The sequence below is a fragment of the Falco naumanni genome, chromosome 8, assembly GCF_017639655.2.
Source record: "Falco naumanni isolate bFalNau1 chromosome 8, bFalNau1.pat, whole genome shotgun sequence".
Taxonomy (NCBI): domain Eukaryota; kingdom Metazoa; phylum Chordata; class Aves; order Falconiformes; family Falconidae; genus Falco; species Falco naumanni.
The window spans coordinates 39,459,316-39,484,428 of NC_054061.1; the positions used below are offsets into that span (position 1 = coordinate 39,459,316).

The 25,113-nt window shown below is 64.8% G+C and overlaps 3 protein-coding genes across 8 annotated transcripts; all 3 read left to right on the top strand.

The window, feature by feature from the left end:
- The first annotated feature begins 651 nt into the window (after positions 1-651).
- Positions 652-7,261, top strand: SLC11A1 (solute carrier family 11 member 1). 2 transcript variants are annotated; one of them, XM_040604882.1, is made up of 15 exons: positions 653-889; positions 1,472-1,605; positions 2,114-2,236; positions 2,567-2,686; positions 3,471-3,577; positions 3,668-3,738; positions 3,848-3,915; positions 4,050-4,205; positions 4,344-4,502; positions 4,682-4,771; positions 4,948-5,067; positions 5,566-5,715; positions 5,800-5,873; positions 6,362-6,515; positions 6,603-7,261. In XM_040604882.1, the coding sequence occupies exons 1-15, from the start codon at positions 850-852 to the stop codon at positions 6,711-6,713; spliced, it is 1,677 nt and encodes a 558-aa protein (XP_040460816.1). In that variant the 5' UTR covers positions 653-849; the 3' UTR covers positions 6,714-7,261. The 2 variants fall into 2 exon arrangements, with proteins under 2 accessions (XP_040460817.1, XP_040460816.1); XM_040604883.1 differs by lacking the exons at positions 6,362-6,515; positions 6,603-7,261 and adding an exon at positions 6,041-6,326 and having other exon boundaries at positions 652-889.
- A 3,246-nt stretch (positions 7,262-10,507) lies between these two features.
- On the top strand, positions 10,508-15,959 carry CTDSP1 (CTD small phosphatase 1). 2 transcript variants are annotated; one of them, XM_040604541.1, is made up of 7 exons: positions 10,508-10,736; positions 12,147-12,289; positions 12,487-12,588; positions 12,847-12,903; positions 13,425-13,517; positions 13,783-13,968; positions 14,061-15,959. In XM_040604541.1, exons 1-7 carry the CDS (start codon positions 10,670-10,672, stop codon positions 14,187-14,189), a joined length of 777 nt encoding a protein of 258 aa, XP_040460475.1. In that variant the 5' UTR covers positions 10,508-10,669; the 3' UTR covers positions 14,190-15,959. The 2 variants fall into 2 exon arrangements, with proteins under 2 accessions (XP_040460475.1, XP_040460476.1); XM_040604542.1 differs by lacking the exon at positions 10,508-10,736 and adding an exon at positions 10,926-10,986.
- A 629-nt stretch (positions 15,960-16,588) lies between these two features.
- Positions 16,589-25,083, top strand: VIL1 (villin 1). Of its 4 annotated transcripts, none has more exons than XM_040604537.1 (20): positions 16,675-16,789; positions 19,291-19,399; positions 19,633-19,707; positions 19,847-20,043; positions 20,295-20,403; positions 20,738-20,848; positions 20,945-21,147; positions 21,636-21,714; positions 21,859-21,957; positions 22,054-22,207; positions 22,313-22,413; positions 22,550-22,687; positions 22,865-23,023; positions 23,115-23,294; positions 23,410-23,555; positions 23,662-23,806; positions 24,086-24,274; positions 24,430-24,498; positions 24,662-24,799; positions 24,889-25,082. In XM_040604537.1, exons 2-20 carry the CDS (start codon positions 19,325-19,327, stop codon positions 25,000-25,002), a joined length of 2,481 nt encoding a protein of 826 aa, XP_040460471.1. In that variant the 5' UTR covers positions 16,675-16,789; positions 19,291-19,324; the 3' UTR covers positions 25,003-25,082. The 4 variants fall into 4 exon arrangements, with proteins under 4 accessions (XP_040460470.1, XP_040460471.1, XP_040460472.1 ...); XM_040604538.1 differs by having other exon boundaries at positions 16,679-16,789; positions 19,294-19,399; XM_040604539.1 differs by having other exon boundaries at positions 16,695-16,789; positions 19,314-19,399.
- The last annotated feature ends 30 nt before the right edge of the window (positions 25,084-25,113 follow it).

Here is a 25,113-nt window from a genome sequence, read left to right on the forward strand (position 1 = left end):
CATACCCTGGAGCAGGGCCAGGCTCACATCCCTGTGCCCACCCCACCCCCACATCTCCTTGGGGGTAGACCCCGATGCCCACTTCTCTATGGGGCACAGCCTGTCTGGCAGAGGGGTGCCCCAGAAAGTCAGTTGGTGCTCCCTAGGCACCCATAGGTGCACCTGGGGTGCTCTCTCTCCCATCTCAACAGCTATGAGGGTCCTGGGGATGGGGTGCCTCACTTTTGTAGGCACAGCCTGACCTGCAATGACACTGAGCACCCCATCTTTGGGTGAAGGCCCCCCCACCCAGGGGTGGTGTGAGCACCCTGTGCCACAGAGCCTGCCTGCTGGGTGCTCCCCCCCCCCGGCAGCTGAGGGTGCATTTTGACCTGCTCACGCGCTTGTGCAACACTCCTGCTTCCTCCTCGCTCCTACTCCTCCGGCCTTTCCCCTACTCCCGTGGGGCCAGCCCTCCCTCCCCACGCGGTGGGACACTGTCCCCCGTCCCTCCAGCCGCCCATGGAGCAGGACCCCTGGCAGGTGATGGAGGCCGACATGCAGACATGCTCCGACACCCCTGGGCACACTGGTGTGGGTGCCCCGGGCTTGCACATGCCTGTGCATGCCAGGGGGGAGGGAGGTGCTGGGTGTCCCCCCCCCGCCTGACAGAGGGTGGGGGAACTGAGATCGTGCACATTCACAGCACCCAGCCCGCACTAGGCAGGGCCCCTTTCCCACCCCAGGTCTGCAGATAGGGAAGGAGCACTTCCTCCTCCTCCTCCTCGCGGGGGCTGCAGCTGGGGGTGTCCTTTAAAAGCTGGACGGCAGGCATTGCACGCAGTGTTGAAAAAGGGGCCTCCCAGCACCATGTCCAGATCAGACCCAGCCACGGCATCGCTGGAGGCAGGTGAGTCCCATGACACTTGGGTCCCCTTGCACCTCCTTCCCTCCCCTAGATCCCCTTCCCTCCGCCCCAGAACACCACCTGGCTCTGCTCCCCCCACCCACCCACTGCCCCAGTGGGCACCATCCCCCTTAACCTGTCCTGGCTTCCCCACTTGACCCATCCTCTGTTCCCCCAAGACCACTAGTGATTTACCCACGCTTCCAGGACATAAGTGGGCTGGGGAAGGGGGCGGTTGGGACCAGTATGAGCCTCTTGTCCCAGTCTGCCCATCTGGCAGCAAGACCCAGAGCACGGTCCCCTCCTGTCCCTCCTGCCCAGAAATGCACTTATCTCTTGGACTTGTGAAGGCTGCGTGCGACCAGGGGGCTTTAGGGACACGTGAGCTGGAGGTGGCATCTTACCCCTCTGGGTAGCCACTGACAGCCCTCATATACCACCCTCAGAGCCCCCCTGGGAAAATGGGGCTTGTCCCTCATGGGGCTCACTGGGCAGCAGCAGGGGGGACTGAGGGGAAGCTGGTTTCAGGGCTGCCAGCCCACCAGTGTCCTTGTCCTGCTCTCCTCTTCCTTGCCCTCCCTCCAGGCCTCACTGGGTCACTGAACCGGGACAAAGCCCAGATTTACAGCACCGGCCGGAGCCCCATGCCCCCCCAGCGCCCTGGTACCCGGGATCAGACCTACCTGGATGAACTCATAAGCATCCCCAAGGGCGGCGGGGTAGGTGCTGCCAGGCTGGCACCTCTGGTTGAGGGTGGGAAGAGACAGGGTGGGGGGCCAGTACCACAGGGATCTTGAGGTGGGGAGGCAAAGGGCCACCGCAGAGGGGGACACATGCCTGGGACTTGCCCTGGGGACCTCAGTGTCTCCAGACCTGGCTCAAGCAAATCCCAGCCCCAGGCTGAGTGTTTCCACATAAAGGTTTCCAGATTGGGAAACTGAGGCACAAGGCAAGGTGCTACCCAGCCTCAGGGATCATCCTGCTGCTTACACACTTTCTGAGCTCCCCGTCCTGGGCCACCTGTGCCCAGGCCCGCGGGGGTCCCCAGGGCTGCCTGCACCCCACCAGCTCCCCCATCCTCGGCTGGTCCCAGAGGCGGAAGGGAGAAGGGGAGGGAATGGGGGTTCCCCTGCCGGGAGGAGTGGTGAAAGCATGGCCCAGCAGCAGGAAACCACGAAGTGCAATTAACGGTGCCTGACAGCCCCGCGACCCCCCTCCTTGTCCCAGCCTGGTTTCAGCTTTAGGAAACTCTGGGCTTTCACTGGTCCCGGCTTCCTCATGAGCATCGCATACCTGGACCCGGGCAACGTGGAGTCGGACCTGCAGTGTGGGGCTGTGGCGGGGTTCAAGGTGAGCCCTGGGCCCCCCCAGCCCCGGCATCAGGAAGCAGACGAGGGTTTTGTAACCTCTCCCGCGCTAACGACCGCCCAGCCCCATGGCAAACCAGCCTCCCCAGCCTGAAGAGCGGGAAGGGCATGGGTGGGGGGCCTTGGTGCTGGGGGAGGGCACCCAGGGGTGGGAGAGGGCCACCCCTCTGTCTGGGCTGGGGACCACCTCTAGCCCCTCCAGGCTTCTCTTCCCCATGTCCCTGGGCTGGTTGATAACCTTGCTGGGATCCCGGGAAGCCAGATCCTGCCTGGTGCTCAGCCCCTGCTACCTCCCTCCCTCCTGCCCCCCCAGCTGCTGTGGGTGCTGCTGTGGGCCACCATCCTAGGGCTGCTGTGCCAGCGCCTGGCCATCCGGCTGGGTGTCGTGACAGGGAAGGACCTGGGTGAGATTTGCTACCTCTACTACCCCAAGGTGAGCAACCACTGGGAATCCCCCAGGAGGTCACAGCCTGGGGGAGGTGCTGCATTTGGGCTGATGACAGTCCTGGCAGCGACTTGGGGGGCTGGAGAGGAGCAGGAAGATACTGTGACAGCCCCACCTTCCCCAGGGGCTCCCCAAAGCACCCCCAGCCCCAGTGCCCACACACTCCTGCAGTATAGGGGCCCAGGGTGTTGGAGGGAAGAAGCTGCCTTGGTGTCCTGGTCCCATCTGGGGACATGTGAACACGTCCTCAGTGGGGGGGTGAGCCCAGGCGTCGAGGCAGCAACGCGCAGCTGAGACGCGGGATAAGCCTGGGCGTGTTGGTGCAGGGAGTTGGGGGAGCTCAGGGAGGGGCAAACAGCAAAGGAGAGGGGGAGCTAGGGGTCCCTTCTAGGCAGCAAGGTCCTGAGGGGGGGAATAAGTGATGGCTGATGTTGGCTGAACGACAGGTCCCCAGAATATGGCTGGATATGCCTCTCTGCCCTGGTGTGCCCCCTGAGCATCATATCCAGACAGCTGGTCCTATCCTCAGCTCCCACTGGGGCAGGTATGGGGGTGGGGGAGGCAGGCTGGGATTTAGGATCCATCTTGCACCCTGAGACTGTGTCATGGGACAGGCTGGCGGGGTGTCTCCTGGTGTCCCCATGCTGCTCTGGGTGGCTTGCTGCAGCCTGGGGACAGCGATCTCCACCCTGGAGGCTGTGCCAGTTCACCTGGGGCCAAGCTCCTCTGCGAGCTCTGGCACCTCATGGCACCCTGGCCCTGGCCCCTCCAGGTGCCCCGTGTGCTGCTTTGGCTCATGATCGAGATCGCCATCATTGGCTCTGACATGCAGGAGGTGATTGGGACAGCCATTGCCTTCAGCCTGCTCTCAGCCGGCCGGTGAGCTGCTCCATGGGGACTCCCATCCTCCCCCATGGCCCTGCTCTGTCGAGGGGGACATGTCTAATGCCCCCCCTTGCCATCCTGCAGAATCCCCCTCTGGGGTGGGGTCCTCATCACCATCGTGGACACCCTCTTCTTTCTCTTCCTCGACAAGTATGGTAAGTGCCAGGGTGGGGGGACAGGGGAGACGCTCACCTGGGAAGCCCTGGTGCCCATGTGGCACTGGTGTCCCCTGCTCTGCCCCACTCCATCTCTCGACCTCTCTAGGGCTCCGAAAACTGGAGGCTTTCTTCGGCCTCCTGATCACCATTATGGCCCTGACCTTTGGCTACGAGGTGAAGGGGGGAGCTGGGGATACCCCTTTCCCTGCAGGGCGCTGGCAGGGGACCCTTGTGGGGCATCCACACTGGCACTGGCCTGTAGTGGGCAGGCAGGGCAGCTCACACTGCCCCTTCCCACCGGTCCCCAGTATGTGGTGGTGAGGCCAGGGCAGGTGGAGGTACTGAAGGGCATTTTCCTGCCCTATTGCCTGGGCTGCGGGCGAGAGGAGCTGCTCCAGGCCGTGGGCATCATTGGCGCCATCATTATGCCCCATAACATCTTCCTCCACTCCTCCTTGGTGAAGGTGAGACAAAGGCACTGCCATGGGCACTGCCACCCCAGGAGTGTCTCAGGGGACACTTGGTGGGGATCAGCTGGTCCTGGATGTGGGACAGGGGTGCTCACCTGACCCTGTGGCACCCATGTCACCCGCCATGCTCAGACACGGGCAATCGACCGATCCAAGAAGGAGGCGGTGCAGGAGGCCAACACGTATTTCCTGATCGAGTCCTGCCTAGCCCTTTTTGTCTCCTTCCTCATCAACCTCTTTGTCATGGCTGTCTTTGGCGAGGCTTTCTACCACCAGCGAAACGAGGACGTGGTGAGTGTCACTTCATGCCCATGGGGAGGTGATGGCTGTGCCAGCTGTGGAGACGGGCAGGGCGAGCATCTCTTGGAGAGTGGGTATCCTCCTGCCCCAAGTCGTGGTGTGGCGGGGTCCCCCCATGCCTGTGGAGACTACTGGGTGGCTGTCACGCTCACGCCCGCCGTGCCTTGCAGCACAACAAGTGCATCAACAGCAGCGTCCGCCAGTATGCCAGCATCTTCCCCACCAACAATGAGACGGTCTCTGTGGATATCTACCAGGGGGTGAGTGACCCTGGGCTGTGCCCAGTGGGCATCTGTACCCACTGGGGGAACATAGTGCTCCTCCCATTGACCCCTGGGGCTGGGAGCTGCCGCAACCCTGCTGGAAGGCTGGGAGCTGATGGAAGTACCCAGGGTGGGGGATGATTTGGGATCCCCATGGGACTGTCTCTCCACAGGGTGTTATCCTGGGCTGCTATTTCGGGACAGCGGCACTGTACATCTGGGCCATCGGGATCCTGGCGGCGGGACAGAGCTCCACAATGACTGGGACATATGCGGGGCAGTTTGTCATGGAGGTGAGGGACAGGGATGCTGGCCCTTGCCCCCACAGGTAACACGTGGGAGCGGCGGCAGGAAACACAGCTGGGCCCTGGGTGAGGGGTCCAGTTTGGCAGAGTTAATTGCCCCCCGTGCCTGCAGGGAGCTGGGCATACAGCGATGCCCACCTGGTGGGTGGCAGCTTGCTCTGGCACCAAGGTCCTGGGTCCCCAGGAGGTGGGATGGGGACAGTGCCCACCCATTGCTGCTGCATGGCCACCCCCATTCCCTGTGACACCCTCCCCGAGGCACTCTGTGGATGCCCCACACAGTATTTCCCTGAGATCTTTCGCTTAATGAGCTGGAGCTGACATCTAGTGGGGCCCAGCAGCCCTGCAAAGGCTTGCTCAGTGCCCTGGCATGGAGGAAGGGGTGATGCCCCACATGTTCCTCCAACCCAGATTTGGGGGGTCCACCCTAGCATGGTGCCCCAGGCACAGCAAGGGGTGAGGGCACAGATTTTTCCTTGTCCCCAGGGCTTCCTGCAGCTCCGCTGGTCCCGCTTCGCCCGGGTGCTCTTCACCCGCTCCTTTGCTATCTTGCCCACTGTCTTTGTGGCTGCCTTCAAGGATGTCAGCCACCTCACAGGCATGAATGACCTGCTCAATGTCCTGCAGAGCATCCTGGTAAGGTAGTGGGGGGGGGGCACCACCTTCCCCCCAACACCCCAGCCTGATGGCTATGCCCCCTTCATCCCCCTCTCCTTCCAGCTGCCGTTTGCTGTCCTGCCCGTCCTCACCTTCACCAGCCTGCACCCACTCATGCAGGATTTCACCAACAGCCTGTGAGTGCTGGGGCACGGGGGAGGTGCGGGGTGGGTAGAATGGAGTGCTCCAGCCGCAGGCACCCTCCTTTTGGCTCATCCTGTCCCCCAAAACCATGCCATGGGGTCAGTTGGTGTATGGGTATTGGGATGGTCTAATTCCTGCCTGTTCGCTCCCACCTGTTCAGGGCATCCAGAGTGGGACAGACCCATCACTGACCTCTCCATCCTCATCCAAATGCCAAGTGTGACCCCCTCAGGCATCCCTGGGTCCTCAGCATCCTCCTAGCACTGCCAGCCCTGCATTCAGAGGGTGGCCAAAGCCCACACCCAGACCCCCATTGTAGGGGTGTAGTATGGCCATGGGGTGCAGAAATGTTCTAGTTGGGGTTTTGCTCACCCACAAACCCAGATCCCCCAGTCCGCTGTGCCTGGTGGCATGCAGGGGCGGGGTGTGTGTGTGTGTGTGTGCTCTGCCCTGGCACTGATGCCCACTCCCCTGCCCGCAGCCTGGGGAAGGTGCTGATGACCCTCATCACGGGGCTGGTCTGTGCCATCAACGTCTACTTCGTGGTGGACTTTCTGCCCACACTGCAGGGGCTGGGGTACTACATCCCCCTGGGACTGCTGCTGGCTGCCTACGTGGCCTTCGTCGCCTACCTGGTAAGGCTGGCGCTGTGGGGAGGGGCAGTGGGTGGGGGGCGGCATCCCTGGTGGGTGCCCATCAACCTGCCCGCTTTGCCCCCACAGATCTGGACATGCAGCATCGCACACGGAGCCTGGTTCCTAGCCCGGGGCCACCATAGCCGGTTCAACTTCGGCATCTCCTTCGACCCAGCGGCAGTGGCAGGGACCCGGTGACAGACCCCGTCAGTCCTTGCTGCCCCGCAGTCCCTGCCCAGCACCGTCTCCCACACCAGGCACCCACCAGATGCCACGCCAAGCCCAGGGATGATGCTCTGGCCAGAAACACACCCAGTAAGGAAGGGGTTAACAGCCGGGCAGCCCTCCCCCCAAGTTTTTAGAGCCTCTTCCCCCCCCGCCCCCCCCCGCCCCCCAGTTCAGGTCTGGATGCTGGGGGGGGGGGTGTGGATGGCAGCAGGATGTGCCAAGGGCTGGTGAGCGAGCCGCCCCGGAGACCTCCCCCCCCCTCCTCATTAGTGCCGGGAACCGCCGGCCCCCGGGACCGCTAATTACCGCCCGGGACCGCTAATCACCTCCCGGGACCGCTAACCACCCCTCACCGCCCGCCTCCCGGGGCCACCGGGGCAGCCCCAGGGGGGCCGGGGCCGCCAGCGCCGCTGCCCGGCACCGGCCCCAGCCCCCGGCCCGGCCGGAGCCCCACGTGGGGCTCCCAAACTCGGGGGGATTGGGGTGCGTGTGCTGATAAATGGCGTGTTTGTAACCTGGCCTCAGCCTCGCTGCTGCTGCGCGCCGCCGCGGCGGGCGGGGACCCCCACGGCACCCGCATCCCCCGGGCCCGACCCTTTGCCCCAGGCTGGGGGGCTCGGCGGGGGGGGTGGCGTGGGGTGTTGCTTACACCTACGCGGTGCCGCGGGAGGAGGGGCTCAGCACCAGCCCCTTGCATTCCCCCGGGGGGGCGGGGGCCCACCGTGCCCTCTCCGCCCCGGATGCCCCGTTTCCCGCCCGCCGGCACCGCCGGATGCGGAGCCGCTCGGCCCTTCCCCGGCTGCGGCCGTGCCCCCTCGCCTGCTCCGCACCCCGGGCCGGGGGGGGCGGGGGTCCCGCCGCGCTTCGCCCCCCGCCGCGGCCCGCACTTGCGAGACGCTCCCTGGCTGTTTCAAGGCTCCCCCCTCTCCCCAGCACCCCCTACCCCAAAATCCCCGTTCCCAAACCACCCCGGCCGGGAGGTGGAGGGAGGGAATTGGGGGGCCCGGCCCCCCTGGCCCTGGCCCCCCCCCGCCCCCGGGAAGGGGACCCCCCGCTCCCGGGGGCCGCGCTTGTTTATGTGAAGAATTTCCCCTTCCTTAAAAGGGCGATGCCGGCCGGGGTGGGGCGGTGCCTCCCCCCGCCTTCGCGTTGGCCCGGCCTCGGGCTGTTTGAAGGAGGAGCCAGACCGGTGGGGCCCACCAAAATGCGGGGTCGTGCCGCCCCCCTCCCCAAGGGGCGCAGCCGACACCAGCCGCCGGGGCTGCCACTGGCCCCGGGGAGAAGGAGCAGGGACCACCCCGCACCCCCTTCGGCGGTGAGAAGCACCCGCAGAACGGGGCGCATCTCCCCGGGGGTACGGGGCTGGGGGGTCTTGGGGTTGTCCCTAGCGGGCGCGGGGCCGGGGCCGGGGGCTGGGGTCTGTGGGGTCCAGGGACAGCCCCACGGCTGGTCGAGGGGCGGGGGGTCCCCAGGGCTGTGCCTTTGGGGATTGCCCTGCTTCGGCTGGGACCTGCACCCCGGGGGCAGCCGCAGCCGGGGGGCAACTGCCTGAGCCCAGCTTTAGGAGGCACGCGGCCTGGGCTGTGGGGCAGCACACCGTGGGGCAAAGTGCCCAGCGCTGTGGCTGGCTGGTGGAACAGGGGATAGGATGCAGGACCCTAGCCTGGGGACAGTGGGGTGGCACGGAGGGGTCCCTTGGTGCCTGGCTGCTGGGAACCGGGTGCCACTCTGCCCTGTGCTCGCACCCCACAGCATTCACATCCGGGTGGGATTCGCCTGGGCTGGGGGTGCAGGATGAGTCCCCTGTCCCCACCAGCTTGTTGTCACCAGGATGGGTATAACCCCCCCCTCCGCAGCTTCTCGATCTGACCGCAAGCAAGCAGCAAAGCTAGAAGTGATGCTCCAAGTGCTGCTGCAGGTATCTGGCCTGGAGACGTTCCTAATTGCATTAATTAAGGGGACTGGCAGGGCCTGGCTAAGCTGGGGCTGTAGCCTGTGCATGGCTCATCAGGGAGGGAAGAGAAGGATTTGGCCAGAGGGACAGGGATGCTGGAAGGGACACTGTGTGGTCTCCACTGCTGCCCCACGGTGAGCAGCATCCCCTCGCACCCACCAGCAGCCCAGCCAGCCAGCAGGCATCCTGCCCCACTCCACCTGGGCTGAGGGAGCCGCACAGGTCAGCCCAAAATAGAGAGTGGAGGAAGCACGGTCTCTTCCTTCCTCCTCCTCCTGCCAGGCAGCGGGGCAGTGCCGGCTGCCTCCCTGCCAAGTCGGCAGAGGGGCAGAGAAACCGAGGCATGGCTGCTGCCTGCTGCCGGAGCGCGCCGAGGGTATGGCAGGATGCAGCGTCCCGGTTCCCCCTGGGGCTTGTGGTGCCGGGATGCCCCACGTGGACCGGGAGCACGGGAGCCACGGGCACGAACTGGCTTTTGCTTCACCAGTGTTTCCAGTGCCTGCCTGGTCCCGCCGTCGTCACAGCATTCTAATTCCTCAGGAAGGCACGTCCTGATGCCGGACCCCATTTCCCCGAGGGGTCCCTGTGGGCAGTGTTGTGCCCCACACTGGCCGCGGGGAGCACAGGTCCCCTCCCAGCCCTGCTTCCTAGGGGCTGTTCCTGCCGTATCAGGATGGCTCAGCCCTGTGCAGCTGCCAGGGCAGAGCTGTACCCGGTGTGTGCCACCACGGGCATGGCAACCTTGCCTGTGGCCCTGCACCCCCCCGGGCCAGAAAGGACGATCTCGACCCCTGAAGTCCCCACACTGCAGCTGGGAGAGATGGAAAGACCCCTAACAAGCTTAGACAGAGAATTTCCAACCTGCTCTGTCCCTGGGGCAGTGCTGACTGCTGCCATAGCATCTCCTGACACCGAGATGGCAAGGGAGGGAGTGACTGGGACCAGCCAGACCACGGGGTCAGATGCTGGGCAGTGTGGGGTGAGGCTGCCCTGGCAGGGCCCGGACGGGCTTGCCAGGGGGAAGAGGTTGGGGCTGGAGGATGCCAGCACATGGGGGGCTTGGGCAGCGGGGCAGGAGTGGCTCCTGAGGGGATTGGTGCATCCTCAAGCTGCTGGTAAGAGCCGTTTTTGTTTTTCGGAGAGCACCTGGAAACAGCCCTGCTTCCCCCCCCGAAGTAGGAGGGGAGGAATTGCAGGGGGAGGTATATGTATTGCTTACATATATATATGTGTATATATATTTTCCCAAGATAACTGGGGAATTGCAGGGGAAAGAGGGAAAGAAAGAAAAAAGCAGGCAGCTACTGGTGCAGCCCCCCAGCACCTGCTGACCCATATGCTGGCCTGCCCTGGCAATGGGGAACGTGTTCCTGGGGCAGGGGGGAACGGGGACGACGGGGACCACCCAGCCTTGAGCCACCAGATCCAGGGGTCTCTGCTCCGGGGCAAACCCAGCACTGGGGAGGGGCTTCATCTGCTGCAGGGGTCCTTTCCCCAGGGACTGCCAGCTGGACGGGGGGTGACAGCAGGGCTGATCCCCCTCTCCATTATCCCTGAGCCGTGGCATCACCGTGGGCACGAGGTGGTGGTGTTCTTCCCAACCAAACCTGCGGCGCAGGCGCCCCCACAGAGACCGCCAGCCCCTGTACCCCCGGTCCCAGCGGCGGCTCGTCGGGGACCCCCGCTCCTCCCCCGCGGGGCGGGTGCCGGGAGGCGGAGGTGGGAGGAGGAGGAGGGGGTCACCCCCCCCCCCCCCGGCGTTGCCCTTTTAAGGGGTTCCTTGAAACCGCGCCCGGGTTCCATGTTTGCAGCCCCAGCCCGGGCGGAGGAAACTCCATGTTGTAACAAAGTTTCCTCCGCGGCGCCGCTCCCGCGCCCGCCGCCCCGCGCCGCCGCCGGCCCCCGCCCCGCCTCCCCCCCCGGGGGCCGCGCCGGGGGGGGCCGCCCCCTTCCCCCCCCCTCCCCGGCGCCCATGGAGCACCAGTCCATCATCGCCCAGGTTAGCAGGGAGGAGGGGAGCGCCCCGCTGCAGGAGAAAGGTAACGCGGCGGGGGTGTCCCCCCCCGCCTCCGGTGCGGGAGAGGGCGTGGGGGGGGAGGTCCCCTGGGGGGTGTCTCAGACATCGAGGGGGTTGGGGGCCTGCGGGTGGCTGCGCCCTGAGGGTGTGATGAGCTGCGGGCCGTCTCAGCCTGCCCCCGTGCGTCCCGCTGCCCCAGGGCTGGAGGGGGATGCGCTGGGGCACGGGGGGGCCGCGGCTGGGAGGGAACGGAGTTGTCCGCACCCGCCGGGGCGCGGGGGGCCGGGCTCCGTCCCTTCCCGAATACCGCCGGTTACCCCGGGGTGTTCGGGGCGCTGCTCGGGCCCCGGTGCTCGGCGTGTCTGCGCCGTTTCCTTCGGAGCCGGGCGGGGGTGCGCGCCGCGCCGGGGGGAAACTGAGGCAGGGAGGGGGCCGGGCACCCCGCCGCAGCCCGGCGTCCCATCTGCCGTGCTCCATCCGCTGCGCTCCGTCCGCCGGCGCAGGGGGTCTGGCGGGGAGCGCTGCCCGTCCCGCTGCCTGACGCGCGGGAGCTGCCCGCCGCCCGAGGGAGCGGGCAGGGCCGGGGGGAGCAAGCGTGGGAACGGACCCCGTCCCCAGCGGGCAGCTTCTGCCCCACGGGCTCCCTGCCGTGGGGCGCCCCACGGGGTCGCCAGGGCGCAGCGCTCCAGCCCAGCTGCTGGGGGGCGCGACCAGGGGCAGCCGCGGCTCCCGGCCCCGCTCCCAGCCCAGGGGCAGGAGCCGGTGGGGAAGGGGCTGGAGCCGCCGCGCTGCCCCCGGGGCGGGCGGGAGCGGCCCCTCTGCCTCAGTTTCCCCTTGATCCGCCAATGGGGGCCGCGGGCACGGCGCCCAGGGGCGGGCGGTTCGCCCTGATTGGGCTCTCGCCTCTGGTACGCCTGAGTCGGCCAATGAGAGGGGGGCAGGCTGGGGGCGGGGAAAGGAGTGGCTGTAAGCCCCGCCTCCCCCGGCGAGGCCCCGCGCGCGGGGCCACATAACCGCGTGAGTCTGTGCCCCCTGCGGAGGGACGGCGGGGCCGGCCGGGACACCGGCACCGCGACCGCCACAGCCCCTCCCCTGGGGCAGAGCTCCGCTCTGTTACTGTAGGGTCTACAGCCGCGCGGGGGGCCCCACGGGGGTCACCCGTGGTGGGGGACGCACCCCAGCAAGGGGCTGTGGGTGGTCTCCAAACGCGCGTGTCCGCGGTGCTGCCCGGCGCCGGCGCTTGGCGGGGCAGGAAGGGCGGCCGGAAGAGTGCTGGGGGCCGATAAGGGCACGGGGGGCTCCGGCCCCCCCCCCCCCCAGCTCTGGTCCAGCATCAGCACCCCGAACCCGGCTGAGCCACCCCTTCCTCGGCGGGCCGGGGGTGCCCGTGCCCCCTTACCCCCCTTCCCCGCCCCCCCCCAACCCCCCGCAGGTACTCAGGCCCCTGCCAAGAAGCCACGGAGCCGCAGCATCCTCCAGTCCCTCTTCTGTTGCCTGTGCCGCGATGAGGGGGAGCCCTGCGCCAGCACCACCAGTGCCCCGCTCCTGGTGGAGGAGAACGGGGCCCTGCCCAAGGTACCCCCCAGCCCCCCGCCTGGCACTGGAGGGTGGGGGCAGCCCATCCCCAGAGCTCCTCTTGTGCCAGCATAGTGGGGTTAAATGGGCTCCCCCCCTGCCATGCCCCTGCTCTGTGTGGGCAGGGGGGGAGGGAGTGCCCCTTGCCACCCCGCTGATCCCTGGGTTTGCCCATCCTCCCCCCTGCCCCGCCGCAGGCTGCCGTCAAACACCTCCTGCCCGAGATCAAGCCGCAGGACGCCAGCAAGCTGTGTGTGGTCATCGACCTGGACGAGACGCTGGTGCACAGCTCCTTCAAGGTGGGGGATACCCCGGCCGACCCCCCATCTCTACTGCCCCATGCCCCCCACGCTGCCCTGCACCCCCCCCTCATCCCTCCAGGCGATGCCCAGCACCCAGGCACCCGTGGCCAGCACCTGGCACAGCCCTGCGGGGTGGGATGAAGTGTCCCTGCGAGGGGGCTGCGGGGCTGGCAGGGGGTGCATACTGGGCAGAGGGCGGGCAGCGTGTGGGCAGGGGGTGCCTGCCTGGCGCTGACCCTGCTGTGCCCTCCCCAGCCGGTGAACAATGCCGACTTCATCATTCCCGTTGAAATCGACGGCATCATGCACCAGGTAACAGCGTGGGGCTATGCCCATTGGGCAGGGGCCACAACACTCTGCCCCCCCCCCCGCCCCAGGGACCCAGAGCCATCCCAGTGCTCCGCACCAAGGGGCGGTCAGGGGCATCAGGGTGACAGGGCTGGCACCCTGGGAGGCAGAGGTGGGTGCCGCTCTTCCCAGCAGGGTGGGGAGGTGAGGGGGAGGTCCTGGCACGGTGCCCTCCTGCAGTGGCTGGCCCCGGGTTCAAGTAATCCAGGATAGGCTGTGGTCTGGGCAGTCAGCCTGTTCTCGGTTACTTGGCTCTGGAGCCGGCCAGATGCTTCGCCCTGGACGTGCCAGCAGGGCCGTGGTATCCCCCAGCCCACATGGGGCAGCCCCCACGGCATGGGGCACAGGCAGCTCTCTGCCCCCCTGCCCCAGCAAGGAGCTGTGGGCTGGGCTTGGGGACACGGGTGTCCCCTGGGGTGGGCGTGTGGGTGCTGAGTGGGGTTACTGGTGCCCGCGGCACGCTGCCCTCTGCCCCGTGCCCGCAGGTGTATGTGCTCAAGCGGCCGCATGTGGATGAATTCCTGCAGCGCATGGGTGAGCTTTTCGAGTGCGTGCTCTTCACTGCCAGCCTGGCCAAGGTGGGTGCCCCCCCCCCCCCCCTGCCATCGCCCTCCCCTTCCCAGCCACCCCTGGGGTGGCACGACTCCCCCCCCTTCCCCACTTGTGGGCATACCTGGCCCCTTGTCCCCTGCCTACCTGCAGGCAGCGCCAGCATCAGGCAGCACTGCCTGCCTGCGCCTCCAGGGTGCTGCTCAAGGAGAGGCATGGGGCGAGCTGGGTGCCATGGTCACCATGGAGCGGGCACAGTAGCACAGCGTGGTGACCCCTCTTTTGTGCCTGCAGTATGCAGACCCTGTGGCTGACCTGCTGGATAAATGGGGAGCTTTCCGGGCACGGCTTTTCCGGGAATCCTGCGTCTTCCATCGCGGCAACTACGTGAAGGACCTGAGCCGCCTGGGCCGCGACCTGCGCCGCATCATCATCGTGGACAACTCTCCTGCATCCTACATCTTCCACCCCGATAACGCCGTACGTACCCCGGGGGTGAGGCTGCAGGGGGAGCACAGTGGGGAGGTGGCGGGGGGCCCACCCTCAGCTGCTGCCCGCTGCGCTGCCTGCAGGTGCCGGTGGCCTCCTGGTTCGATAACATGGCAGACACGGAGCTGCTGGACCTGCTGCCCTTCTTCGAGAGGCTCAGCAAGGTGGAGGACGTGTACGCAGTGCTCAAGAAGCAGCGGACTAACAGCTAGTGGCCCCCCACCCCGCCGGTTGCTGCCGAGGGGCACCGCTGTGGCAGCCGGGTGCCTTATTTTTGGGGGGGTGGGGGGAGTATGTCCCAGTGTGCCCCTCATCATCCTCCCCAGCCCTGGTGGGCGCGGGTGCCCTCCCTGCCTGCCAGTGGTGGGAGATGTGGGTGCCCCCTCTGGGGGACCTGGGTGTCCCCCTTCCTGTGGAGGAGGGGTGGCCATGGGTGACCCGCTGCCTTGCTGTGCTGAGGACCTGTTGGGGGGGTCCTGTCCTCCCCCACTGCCCCGTCCCCACCCCCACCCCCCCCAACCTGCATCCCCCTCCCCGAAACAGTTCTCAGGTCCTTTTCCCCTCCATGTCCCCCCAAGTGGGGAGGGGGGGTCAGCAGCTGCTGCTTTCCACTGCCTTTGGGGGGAGCCTAGATCCCCCGCATCCAGGCTCTGCCTGCTGCAGGGGCTGACGGCCCTTGGCCCCTATCGCAGGGAGTGCAGGACTGGTTAAGCCCTTGCCACCCCCCAGAAATGGGGGAGTTTTTTGGTCTTGGTGCACAGGGGTGCCGCCGTACCCTTAACTCTGCCGTGGGTGCAGCTCATCACCTCGGGGGGGTGGGGGTGGGGGACATGCCCCTACCCCCTGCCTTGTGCCTTCTACCCCCTGCCTAGGGGGTGTGTTTTGGGGGGCAGCCTGGCCTCAGGGCTGAGCCCCTGGCCACGAATGCCCCCCACGTGCCTTGGGACACTGTGTCTCCGTGCCCCCCCAATTCCTGCAAGGGGTGTGCCTGGTGGGGGGGCATTCTTAATGCACTCCCTCCAACCTCGGTTTCTTCCCATGGGGGGAATCTGGTGGCTTCCCCCACCTCCAGCTATACTGTGCCAGTGGGAGCCACTCCAGTCACCGACGGGGGGGTTACCTCCCTTGTGTGCGGGGGTGTGGGGGGGTGGTGGTCATGCGCCCCGTCCCCATCCATCTGCAGCTTCATCAAAGGCTGCAGCTCCTAGGGGGAGGAATCCCCGTACCAGCCTTAGTGTAGCCCAGCCCCCCAGCTGGGGCAGGGTTGGGGGGAACTCTGGGGTCCCCCCCCCTGCAGCATGGGGTTACCCTGACCCCTGTGGGGTTGGGCTTGTGCCAGGATGTCCCCCAGCCTTGAGGCACTGGGGGCTCTCAGGGAGGGTTGGGGGGCAGGGGCGGGAGCTGAGCTCAGCCAGGCCTTTTTTAGCGTTTCAGCATGGACAATGTCTCAGATCTCTTCAGGGGGAAAAGCAACGGTTTCCCAAAAAATCATGGATGCCTTCTTACCGCTGTGCCAGGGAAGGGGAGGGGGCAGTATTTGGGGGGCGGGATGCGAGGGGTTTTAGCTCTCCAGTGCGGTCTAGCCAGCTCCTGCTGGCACTGCCCTTATCCCAACTCTGGGTGCCGGGGCAGGCAGGGGTCCCCCCAGGCCTGTCTGCGCTCCGGTGGGGAGGCGGGGTGAGTGGTGCTGCGGTACACGCACCCCCTTGGACCCCTGCCTGCCCCGGGCCTGATCCTGCCCCTCCGGGAGGGTTGAACTCAGCACTTTATATTAGACAAGTCAAACGGCACCAGCAAAGCCTGCTGCCCAGCAAGCACCCATGGGTGCTGCAGCACCCGAGGAGTGCAGCCCCCGTGCTGGGCACCCTTGGGGGGGTCCGGGGAGGGGGGGAGGTGGCACTGGGGGGGATTGGGGAGGGCTGGGGGACCAGATCGAAGTGCCTTCATGTGATTAAAGCTGTCAAACCATCTTGGAAAGGGGAGTCCTGTGAGTGTGTGCACGTGTGGGTGTGGGCACATGCCACCTGTGTGTCACTAGTGTGTGTGCACAGCGGGGAGGCAGAGAGCCCCCCGGGATCCCTTAAATTCCCCCTGGGAAGGGGGTTGCTGCAGGTCAGTGCTGTGGGAGCACCCTTGGGCTGCAGGGTCAGGGGAGTCACCCCTTGTCTGGTGCCCAGGGGGCACCCTCATGCTCCAGGGCAACCCCCCCTACCCCAGCTGTCCTGGCACCCCCTTCCCCCTCCTCCTGGCAAAAGGACCCTGATGCCATGGGGATGGGTATCCTGCCCCATAACAAAGGGGGGCTGAATTTACTGTGGTAATTTACTATCAGATTTACCAAATTTACCCAGCTTTGGGGCTTGGGGGGGGGGGCTGGGGGCACGAGTCACAGGTGCTCCATTCCTTGGTTTGCTCTGAGTAAGGTGTCAGACAACCCACCCCACCCCCCACCCCCACCCCCCCCGAGTGGGGAACACTGGGAGGGATTCGTGACCCCCACCCCAGGCAGCCTGCTGCCAACGTGCAGGCAGTGGGGTGCTGCCCCCACCCCCTCCCCGTGCCCTCATTGGCCCTGTGCCTCTCCTCATTAGCAAAGTCTCTGTCCTTCCCGATGGTTGCACTAATTATTGAGTTCATTAGTGGCCCAGCCTGTTCAGCTGGGGGCCCTGGGAGGGGGCGAGCCCTCTGGGCTGGCGTGGGGTCCCTCACCCCCGTGCGGCACTGGCAGTCTCAGCCCTGGAACGTGACCACCGAGCGGAGAGCAGCCCCCCAAAACGCAGCCCTGCACCCCTGCTGGCGGCTCTGCACCCAGGTAAGGGTCCCGTGGGGGACAGTGGCATGGGGTGCAGGGGCTTGGAGCTGGGTGCTGTGCGAGGAGCGTTTGAGGGCCAGGGGAGCAGAGGGTGGCAGCAGAGCCCATCCCTGTGGCATCAGGGAACCCTCCTTGTTTGTGGCCAGTACCCTCTTGGTCTGGTTGAGCCCGATGCCATCGCTTTGGGGATCCTTGGCAGGTGAGCAGTCAGGACTTGAGGCTCACTGTAGCCCAGGCCTGGTGCCAGGGTAACAGCTGGGGTGTGGGATGCCGGTGGCGCTTGTGGCAGGGGCCGCTTGTGGCAGGGGCCGCTTGTGGCAGGGGCCGCTGGCCCAGCAGGGCAGCCGAGATAAGGCTGCAGCAAGCCTTCAGGGCTGGGGGAGAGAGAGCAGGATGGAGAGCCCGGGGGGCTGCCTGCTGTAAACACCAGCCCTCCCTGCCCAGCTTTATGTATCCCCAAAACCACTTCAGGGCTGGGAGCCACTGGGCAGGACTCCAGTCCTTTCTCCTCTTTGCCAGCACCAGCCGCATCATCAGGTACTACCCCTTGGGGCTGGGGGCTGGAAGCACGGGACAAGGCATAGGGTTTAGTTGTGCCACCGCTGTGTGCCCTGCCCCCCAGCCCCGTGCCCCATCCCTGTGCCCCTTTCCCATTCTTAAGGCTGGAGCTGCAGAGATGCCCAGCACAGAGAGGCAAAGCCCATCGGGGAGTGGGCAGTGATCTGGCCTGCAGCTGGGGCGGTGGCACAGCATGGGGACAGTACCATGGGCAGGGAAACGATGTACCAGGTAGGGGTCGTGAGGACACATGAGGTGGGAAGGGGATGCGCTGGGAAGGTGGTGCTGCATTGCTGGTGGCACCAAAAACCCAGTTGCCACGGGACAGAGGGGATGGAGGGCAGCAGTGTAGACCGGCCCTGTGGGCATCAGCCTGTTGCTGTCACTTTGGGGAACCTTTTGGCAGGGGGGAGATGCCAAAAAAACCCATTGCCACAGGCTTAGTGCTCCATGGCTGGGAGGGTTTGGGGGTTTTGGAGAGTGGAGGGCAGTGACGGAGCCCATCCCTGTGGCATCAGGGCACCTCTGTGGCTGACACCCCCTTGGCCTGGTTCAGCCCATTGCTATCACTTCGGGGAATCTTTTGGTGGGGGGCAGGCATCAAAACCCCCATCACGGTGCCAAGGGCCAAGAGGGGAGCAGGCATGGGAAGGGCGCAGGTACCACCACGGGCACAACAAGCCCGTGTGCAGGGTGCCTGGGGTTGCCTGTGCTGCCATAGTACCTCGGGGGGGGAGGGGGGGCAATTACCCCATGAGTAATGGGGCTCCTCAGGTACTGTGAAGCCTTGGAGGGCCGTGGGGACCTTGGCTCTGGGCTGTTCCTGCCCTTATATGGTGAATGTAGGCTGGGACAGGAGGGGACAAAGGTCTCCTGGGTGCTGGCACCTGAGCACTTTGCCTAGGTACGCTCACCTGTGCCCAGCTCTGCAGGGAAGGTGAGAGGCTGGGGTGGGGGGCTGGAAGGTGGGCATGGTGGGGGGCAGCACATCCCACAGCCACCCCTGCTCCTGGCACGGGGGTGGCCTGAGGATGGGGCCTGGGGACCCATCGTGCCCCACCTTGGGGCTGCACTCGGGGGGACATCACCCCCTGGATCTGAGGGCAGGATGTGGGTGCTTTCAGGAGAGCACAGTGGGACCAGGCAGGGGTTTGTGGGGCTGGGGCAGCAAAGGCCTCTCCGTTGGGCACTGCTGGCTCTCCCTGCCAGCCCCCTGCCGGGGCACATGGGGGGCTTCGCCCAACGCCGGCTGCCTGACCTTGCTGCCTTGCCTGCTGGGAAGCACTGCCAGCCTGGCAGGGATGGCTGTGGGCAGCCTCGGCAGCACCAGGGCTGAGCCCTGGCACGCTCAGCACCTCTGCGGGGCTGGGCTGTGCCCTGCCGGGGGGACGTGGATCCGGCGGTGGATTCAGGAGCGGGGGAGGCTGAAGCGAGGAGTGGGTGCTTACACACATGTGTATGTGCATGCATGTGAACGTGTGAGGCCATGTCATGCCATGCCATCTCGTGCCAAGCCGTGCCAGGAGCAGGCTGAGCAAGGCCAGTTCCTGCTGGTCCTGGGGAGGAGCAGGCTGCTGCACAGCTGTGTCACCCAGCTGTGGCTGCTGTGCTGGGGATGCCTTGCACAGCCCAGCCCCGTACCGGGGCACTGGGGCACGCAGGGGACCCAGCTCCCGCCCGCTGCAGAGCCTAGTACAGAGCTGTGACAGCCCCCAGCAGCTGCAGTGCCAGTCAGGCTAAGGGGGACAGTAGTCCCGCTTGTGTGCCCCCAGCCCTGGCACCAGGGTGCCAGGGGGTCCCCTCACCCTTGCAGCTCCAGGTAGGGGGTTTATGGCCTGGCTTGCTGCAGACTGGGCAAGGCAGCAGATGGCACGGCAGGTTGGCTCTGTCCCAGCTCTTAATGACACCACCTGCCATTAACAAGGGCGTTGCCAATGCCCCAGCAGGTCCCCTTGCCTGCCTGCAGCACTCATCACCATGGTGGAGCTCAGCACCAAAGTCAGCAGGACACTCAACAAGACCACGCCGGGCCTCCAGTTATGGCGAATCGAGGTGGGGACACGGGCGCAGCCTGGGCACCCATCACCCAGGCACCCATCGCTGGGCTGTTTGGCGGGGCTGCGGGGGGGGAGATCCTCCTTGGTGTCCTCAGTGCCTAGCTTTGGGGGTATCAGTGCAGCATCCTGGGTTAAACCCACCCAGGTTTTGGGGATGGGGTCAGTGGGGCTGTGTGGGGCTGGGGTGGGGGGTCTCCACTAGGGCTGACATTTTTGTTCCTTCTGCAGAGCATGGAGATGGTGCCAGTGCCCACCAAAAGCTACGGCAACTTCTACGAGGGAGATTGCTACATCCTGCTGTCGGTAGGGCAGCCTGGGGTCCCACGGGGGACTGGGGACAGGCTCTGTCCTGGGATGGGGCTAGGGGGCAGGGAGGGGTGTCCCTGGTCAGAGTGGCCTGCGGGCATGGTGGGTCTTCTAAGTGGGGGCTGGTGTCCTGCAGACACGCAAGACTGGGAGCAGCTTCAGCTACAACATCCACTACTGGCTGGGGGAGAAGTCAAGCCAGGATGAGCAGGGGGCGGCCGCCATCTACACCACCCAGATGGATGACCACCTGGGCATGGTGGCTGTGCAGCACCGTGAGGTCCAGGGCTACGAGAGCGAGACCTTCCGTGCCTACTTCAAGCAGGGACTCATGTATGTCAGTCACCCCTGGGCACCTGCTGCCACAGTGGGTTATGGTGAGGGGGGGTCCTCTGCATGCCCCCCATGGGGCCGTGTCCCAGTGGGGTGGGGGTGGCAGGAGGAGGATCTGGAGCTGGTCTCACTCCATCCATCACCCACGTGGGTGGGTGGGTGTTCCTGAACTGTCCACAGAGGTGGGAAGGGGGACCCCACTGGAGCGAGAAGGGGGGGCCCAGGGCTGACTCTGTGTTCATTGCCCCCAGCTATAAGAAGGGTGGGGTGGCCTCAGGCATGAAGCACGTGGAGACGAACACCTACAAAGTTCAGCGCTTGCTGCACGTGAAGGGCAAGAAGAATGTGGTGGCAGAAGAGGTAGGTTATGGGGTGTGGCGGGGTCCCCAGCCACCAACCTGTGCAGAGGTGCTGTTTGTGGTAAGGATCAGGCCAGAGCACACACACCCCCCGCCCCCCCCCTCTCCCCGAGCCCACTGCCCTCAAGCAGGGGATAGAATGGGTGTGGGGCCATGTGGCCTTGCCTCAGGAGCAAACTTACCTCAAAAAGCCTATCTTGGGGTAGGGAGGAGGAGCACTGGCTGGGAGCATCAGCACTGAGCTAGGGCAGGTGGGGGCTGCAGAGCCAGGGGAACCCAGGTATCCTGCTGCTTGACACACACCCCTCTCCCCACAATCCCCCCCCCCCCCCCAGGTGGAGGTGAGTTGGAAAAGCTTCAACCGAGGGGATGTGTTCCTTCTGGACCTGGGCCAGCTCATCATCCAGTGGAATGGCCCTGAGAGTAACCGAAATGAGAGGTTGAAGGTATGGCCAGGGAGTCCCAGGGTCTCCCCCTGGAGGAAGGGGGTGATCAGCCACCCCCTTCCCAATCCAAGCTGACCCTTTCTCCCCTGGATGCAGGCAATGACCCTGGCCAAGGACATCCGGGACCGGGAGCGTGGGGGCCGTGCCAAGGTGGGTGTAGTGGATGGTGAGGACGAGGGCGCCTCGCCGAAGCTCATGCAGGTACTCACACACGTGCTGGGCGAGAAGAGGGACATCAAGGCAGCCACCCCTGATGACAAAGCGGATCAGAAGCTTAAGTCCTCCCTCAAGCTCTACCAGTGAGTTGCCAGGAATGGGTCACCCGTGGGGGCATCTCACAGGGTGCCAGAGGGACCCAGCACCCCTCTCTGCTATGTCCCACAACTCCCATATCACCATGGACAGCCACAAAGAGGGGTCAAGGGCACTGCAGGGGTGGGGACAGGTCCTTTGAATGCTGTTGGAGCAAGGGGTTGGTACCTGGTAGAGAGATGCTCATGCAAGTCTGACCTTTACATATGGTGGCAATGTTCCTGGGTGTTCCCATCACATCTGACACCCCTTTGCCCCTCCCCATGGCCACAAGTGAGCTGCGTGGCAGGGCAAGCTGCAAACCAGGTTGCCACTATGGGCAGGGAAAGAGGGTCCCTGGGTACCACCTCTGCCATGATCAGGGTGGGGATGGAGAGGGGACACCCCAACCCAACCCTGCCATCCCAAGGTGAGGATGGGGACGGGGCTTTTCAGCTCTACTTCTAACTCCTTCTCCTCTCTTTTCCCCTGCCAGTGTCTCTAATGCCAGTGGGAACCTGGTTGTACAGGAGGTGGCAGTCCGACCACTGACTCAAGACATGCTCCTGCATGAGGTGTGTCACCCATGGGATGCTTGGGGGTACCCAATTCCTTGGCAGCTTTAACCCTTCAAAAACTGATTTGGTGGGCGCCAAAAGCTCTTTTGAAGGGTTAAAGCTGCCCAAAGTCCTAATTTCTGCTGTCGTCCCTCCTCCAAGGACTGCTACATCCTTGATCAAGGAGGTCTCAAGATCTTCGTGTGGAAGGGCAAGAACGCCAACAAGGAGGAGAAGCAGCAGGCCATGAACAGGGCGCTGGTGGGTGCTGGGTTAGAGGTTGGTTATGGGACAGCCTGGCTGCTCCCTAGGGAGCCAGGTACCCCATGCCCATACTCTGGGTCTGAATCCCTCCAGAGCTTCATCAAAGCCAAGAACTACCCAGACAGCACCAGTGTGGAGACAGAGAATGACGGGTCTGAGTCAACCCTCTTCAGGCAGCTCTTCCAAAAATGGACTGTCCCCAACCAAACCAGTGGGCTGGGCAAGACCCACACTGTGGGCAAAGTGGGTGAGTGTCTCCTGATGCTGCAGGACTCCTTGGATTGGGATGGGGGGGCTGTGGGGACCCCCACTATCAGTAGGATGTGGCTCAGCCCTCTGCCCTCCCACACAGCCAAGGTGGAGCAGGTGAAGTTTGATGCCACCACGCTGCATGCCAAGCCCCAGATGGCCGCCCAGCAGAAAATGGTGGATGATGGATCTGGGGAGGTAGAGGTAAGGATGGCTAAGGCAGAATGTAGGACCCTCTCAGGGCACCCTCTGGGCTGTGCCAGGGGATGTCATGGCACCCAGGGGCTGCAGGGTAGGGGGATGCACCAGCCCTGGCAGCAGCACATCCCTGTCCCCCCAGGTCTGGCGTGTGGAGAACAAGGAGCTGGTGCCTGTGGAGAAGAGATGGCTGGGCCACTTCTATGGTGGGGACTGCTACCTGGTGCTCTACACCTATTTTGTGGGGCCCAAGGTGAACCGCATCATCTACCTCTGGCAGGTGAGACCCCTTAGGTCACTGACCCGTCGCAGGGGGGAGGATGACAGGGGCACCTCCCTGGCGTGGGGGTGCTCTGCCCCTACGCGTGACCCCATGGAAATAGCACGAGGGTTCCCCCTTTCCAAGAGGGAAAAGGGGGGCCATGGTGGCCACTGACCCCCTCTCTGCCCTGCCCAGGGCCGCCAAGCCAGCACAGATGAGCTGGCTGCCTCTGCCTACCAAACTGTCATCCTGGACCAGAAGTACAACAACGAGCCTGTGCAGGTCCGTGTCACCATGGGCAAGGAGCTAGCCCACCTGATGGCCATCTTCAAGGGCAAGATGGTGGTGTATGCGGTGAGTGCGGTGCTGCTGGGGAGGGGTGGGCAGTGGGCAGGCGGGTGAGCCTGTGGCACTGGTAGTGACCTCCTGTGCTGGTCCCCCTCAGAGTGGCACCTCGCGGGCAGGCAGCACGGATCCCACACCCTCCACCCGTCTCTTCCAAGTTCATGGCACCAATGAATACAACACCAAGGCCTTTGAGGTGCCGGTCCGCGCCTCCTCCCTCAACTCCAATGATGTCTTTGTGCTCAAGACCCCCAGCTGCTGCTACCTCTGGTATGGGAAGGTGGGTACTGCCAGGCACTGAGGTGGGTGCTGCCACCCCCAAGAGAAATGTCCCCATCTCCTCTTCCTCCTCCTTGGCTGGGGCTGGTGATGCAGCTGCTGTGCTTGCTTGGCAGGGCTGCAGCGGGGATGAGCGTGAGATGGCCAAGACAGTGGCTGACATCATCTCCAAGACAGAGAAGCCAGTGATTGCAGAGGGACAGGAGCCACCTGAGTTCTGGCTGGCCCTGGGGGGCAAGTCCCAGTATGCCAACAGCAAGAGGTACCAGCCCTATGCCCAGGGGCCCCTTGTCCCACAACCCCCACTGTCAGGGGTAAGATGGGCCAAGCTCCATCCCCACCACGACTGCCACATTGCCCCCTGCCAGGCTGCAGGAGGAGAACCCCTCCGTGTCCCCCCGACTCTTTGAGTGCTCCAACAAGACAGGCACCTTCTTGGCCACGGAGATTGTAGACTTCACCCAAGATGACCTGGAGGAGGATGATGTTTATCTGCTGGACACCTGGGACCAGGTGACTTGGGAGGGCATAGGGTGGGGGACATGTTTGTTCCCACAAATGTCCTGGGGTGGTGCAGGACCTGCAGCAGCCAGAGGTGGGATGAGAGGCTGAAAACCCCACGTCCCTGGCCCCATGGTGTTTTTTTCCAGCCCCCCTGCTCCAGGGATGGCTGAGGATGGACCCCAGTGCCCTTTGCTGCAGACAGATCCTGTGTGCTCCCAACCATGTGTCGGGCACGGCCCCAGAGGGCCCTGTCTCACCCCAGTGGTAGACACAGTAACCTCATTGCAGGTTTTCTTCTGGATTGGGAAAGGTGCCAATGAGTCTGAGAAGGAGGCGGCAGCGGTGATGGTGCAGGAGTACCTGCGGAGCCACCCCAGTGGGCGTGACCTTGACACCCCCATCATTGTGGTGAAGCAGGGCCATGAGCCCCCCACCTTCACTGGCTGGTTCCTGGCCTGGGACCCTCTCAACTGGGCTGTGAGTCATGGAGGTGGCTGGAAAGACCAGGGAGGCCCTTTGCAGATGGGTCCAGATGTGGATCTGGCCCCAGCCAGCATCTCCATGGTGCAGGCAGCGGTTTGCCTGATCCCTGCCTGTGCCAAGGGGCTGAGTGCTTTTGTCCCCTTCACCAGGACAAGAAATCCTATGAGGCACTGAGAGCTGAGCTAGGGGATGACAGCAGCTTCGAGCAGCTCACCTCAGTAAGTGGCACAGGGAGAGGGGGCAGCCAGGGGCAGAGAAAGGTCCTCTGTCCCCTTGGAGGTGGTGCAAGGACACATCCTCCTGTGAGTGGACACCTGGAGCCAGCCTGCTGCCTCTGGCCCTGGGGCAGCCCCCAATGTGACCCTATCCGTTGCCATCCAGGTGCTCACATCCAGGCAAGAGGTCTTCACCGCAACCACCACCCTCTTTGCTGACAAACTGGAGACCTTCCCGCTGGACGTGCTGGTGAACACCTCGGCCACGGACCTGCCAAAGGGTGTGGACCCCAGCAAGAAGGAGGTGAGACAAGACCAGGGGGCTGCTGGGGCAGGGCGACCAGACTGGGAGAAGTCCCCAGCTTCAGCTCAGCCTTCTCTCTTCTCCCCCAGTGCCACCTCTCTGACCGGGACTTCCAGGATGTTTTTGGCATGAGCCGCTCTGCCTTCGGCAACCTGCCCTTGTGGAAACAGCAGCAGCTCAAGAAGGACAAAGGACTCTTCTAGTGCAGGAGCCTGGGCACAGGGACAACGTCAGCTCATTATTTTTATTAAATAAAACGGAGTTGGAGAGCAGGTCTGCTTCTTTCCCCCAGCCCCCTACTTATTTAGTAGAGA

Coding starts and splice junctions, on each gene's coding strand:
- SLC11A1 (XM_040604882.1), top strand. CDS start 850: ATGTCCAGATCAGACCCAGCCACGGCATCGCTGGAGGCAG. Junction 4,772..4,947: donor CTGTGGATATCTACCAGGGG/GTGAGTGACCCT, acceptor GTCTCTCCACAG/GGTGTTATCCTGGGCTGCTA. Junction 5,716..5,799: donor ATGTCCTGCAGAGCATCCTG/GTAAGGTAGTGG, acceptor CTCTCCTTCCAG/CTGCCGTTTGCTGTCCTGCC.
- CTDSP1 (XM_040604541.1), top strand. CDS start 10,670: ATGGAGCACCAGTCCATCATCGCCCAGGTTAGCAGGGAGGAGGGGAGC. Junction 12,904..13,424: donor TCGACGGCATCATGCACCAG/GTAACAGCGTGG, acceptor CCGTGCCCGCAG/GTGTATGTGCTCAAGCGGCC. Junction 13,518..13,782: donor TCACTGCCAGCCTGGCCAAG/GTGGGTGCCCCC, acceptor TTGTGCCTGCAG/TATGCAGACCCTGTGGCTGA.
- VIL1 (XM_040604536.1), top strand. CDS start 16,589: ATGGTTGCACTAATTATTGAGTTCATTAGTGGCCCAGCCTGTTCAGCT. Junction 22,688..22,864: donor GCATCATCTACCTCTGGCAG/GTGAGACCCCTT, acceptor TGCCCTGCCCAG/GGCCGCCAAGCCAGCACAGA. Junction 23,556..23,661: donor CAGTATGCCAACAGCAAGAG/GTACCAGCCCTA, acceptor GCCCCCTGCCAG/GCTGCAGGAGGAGAACCCCT.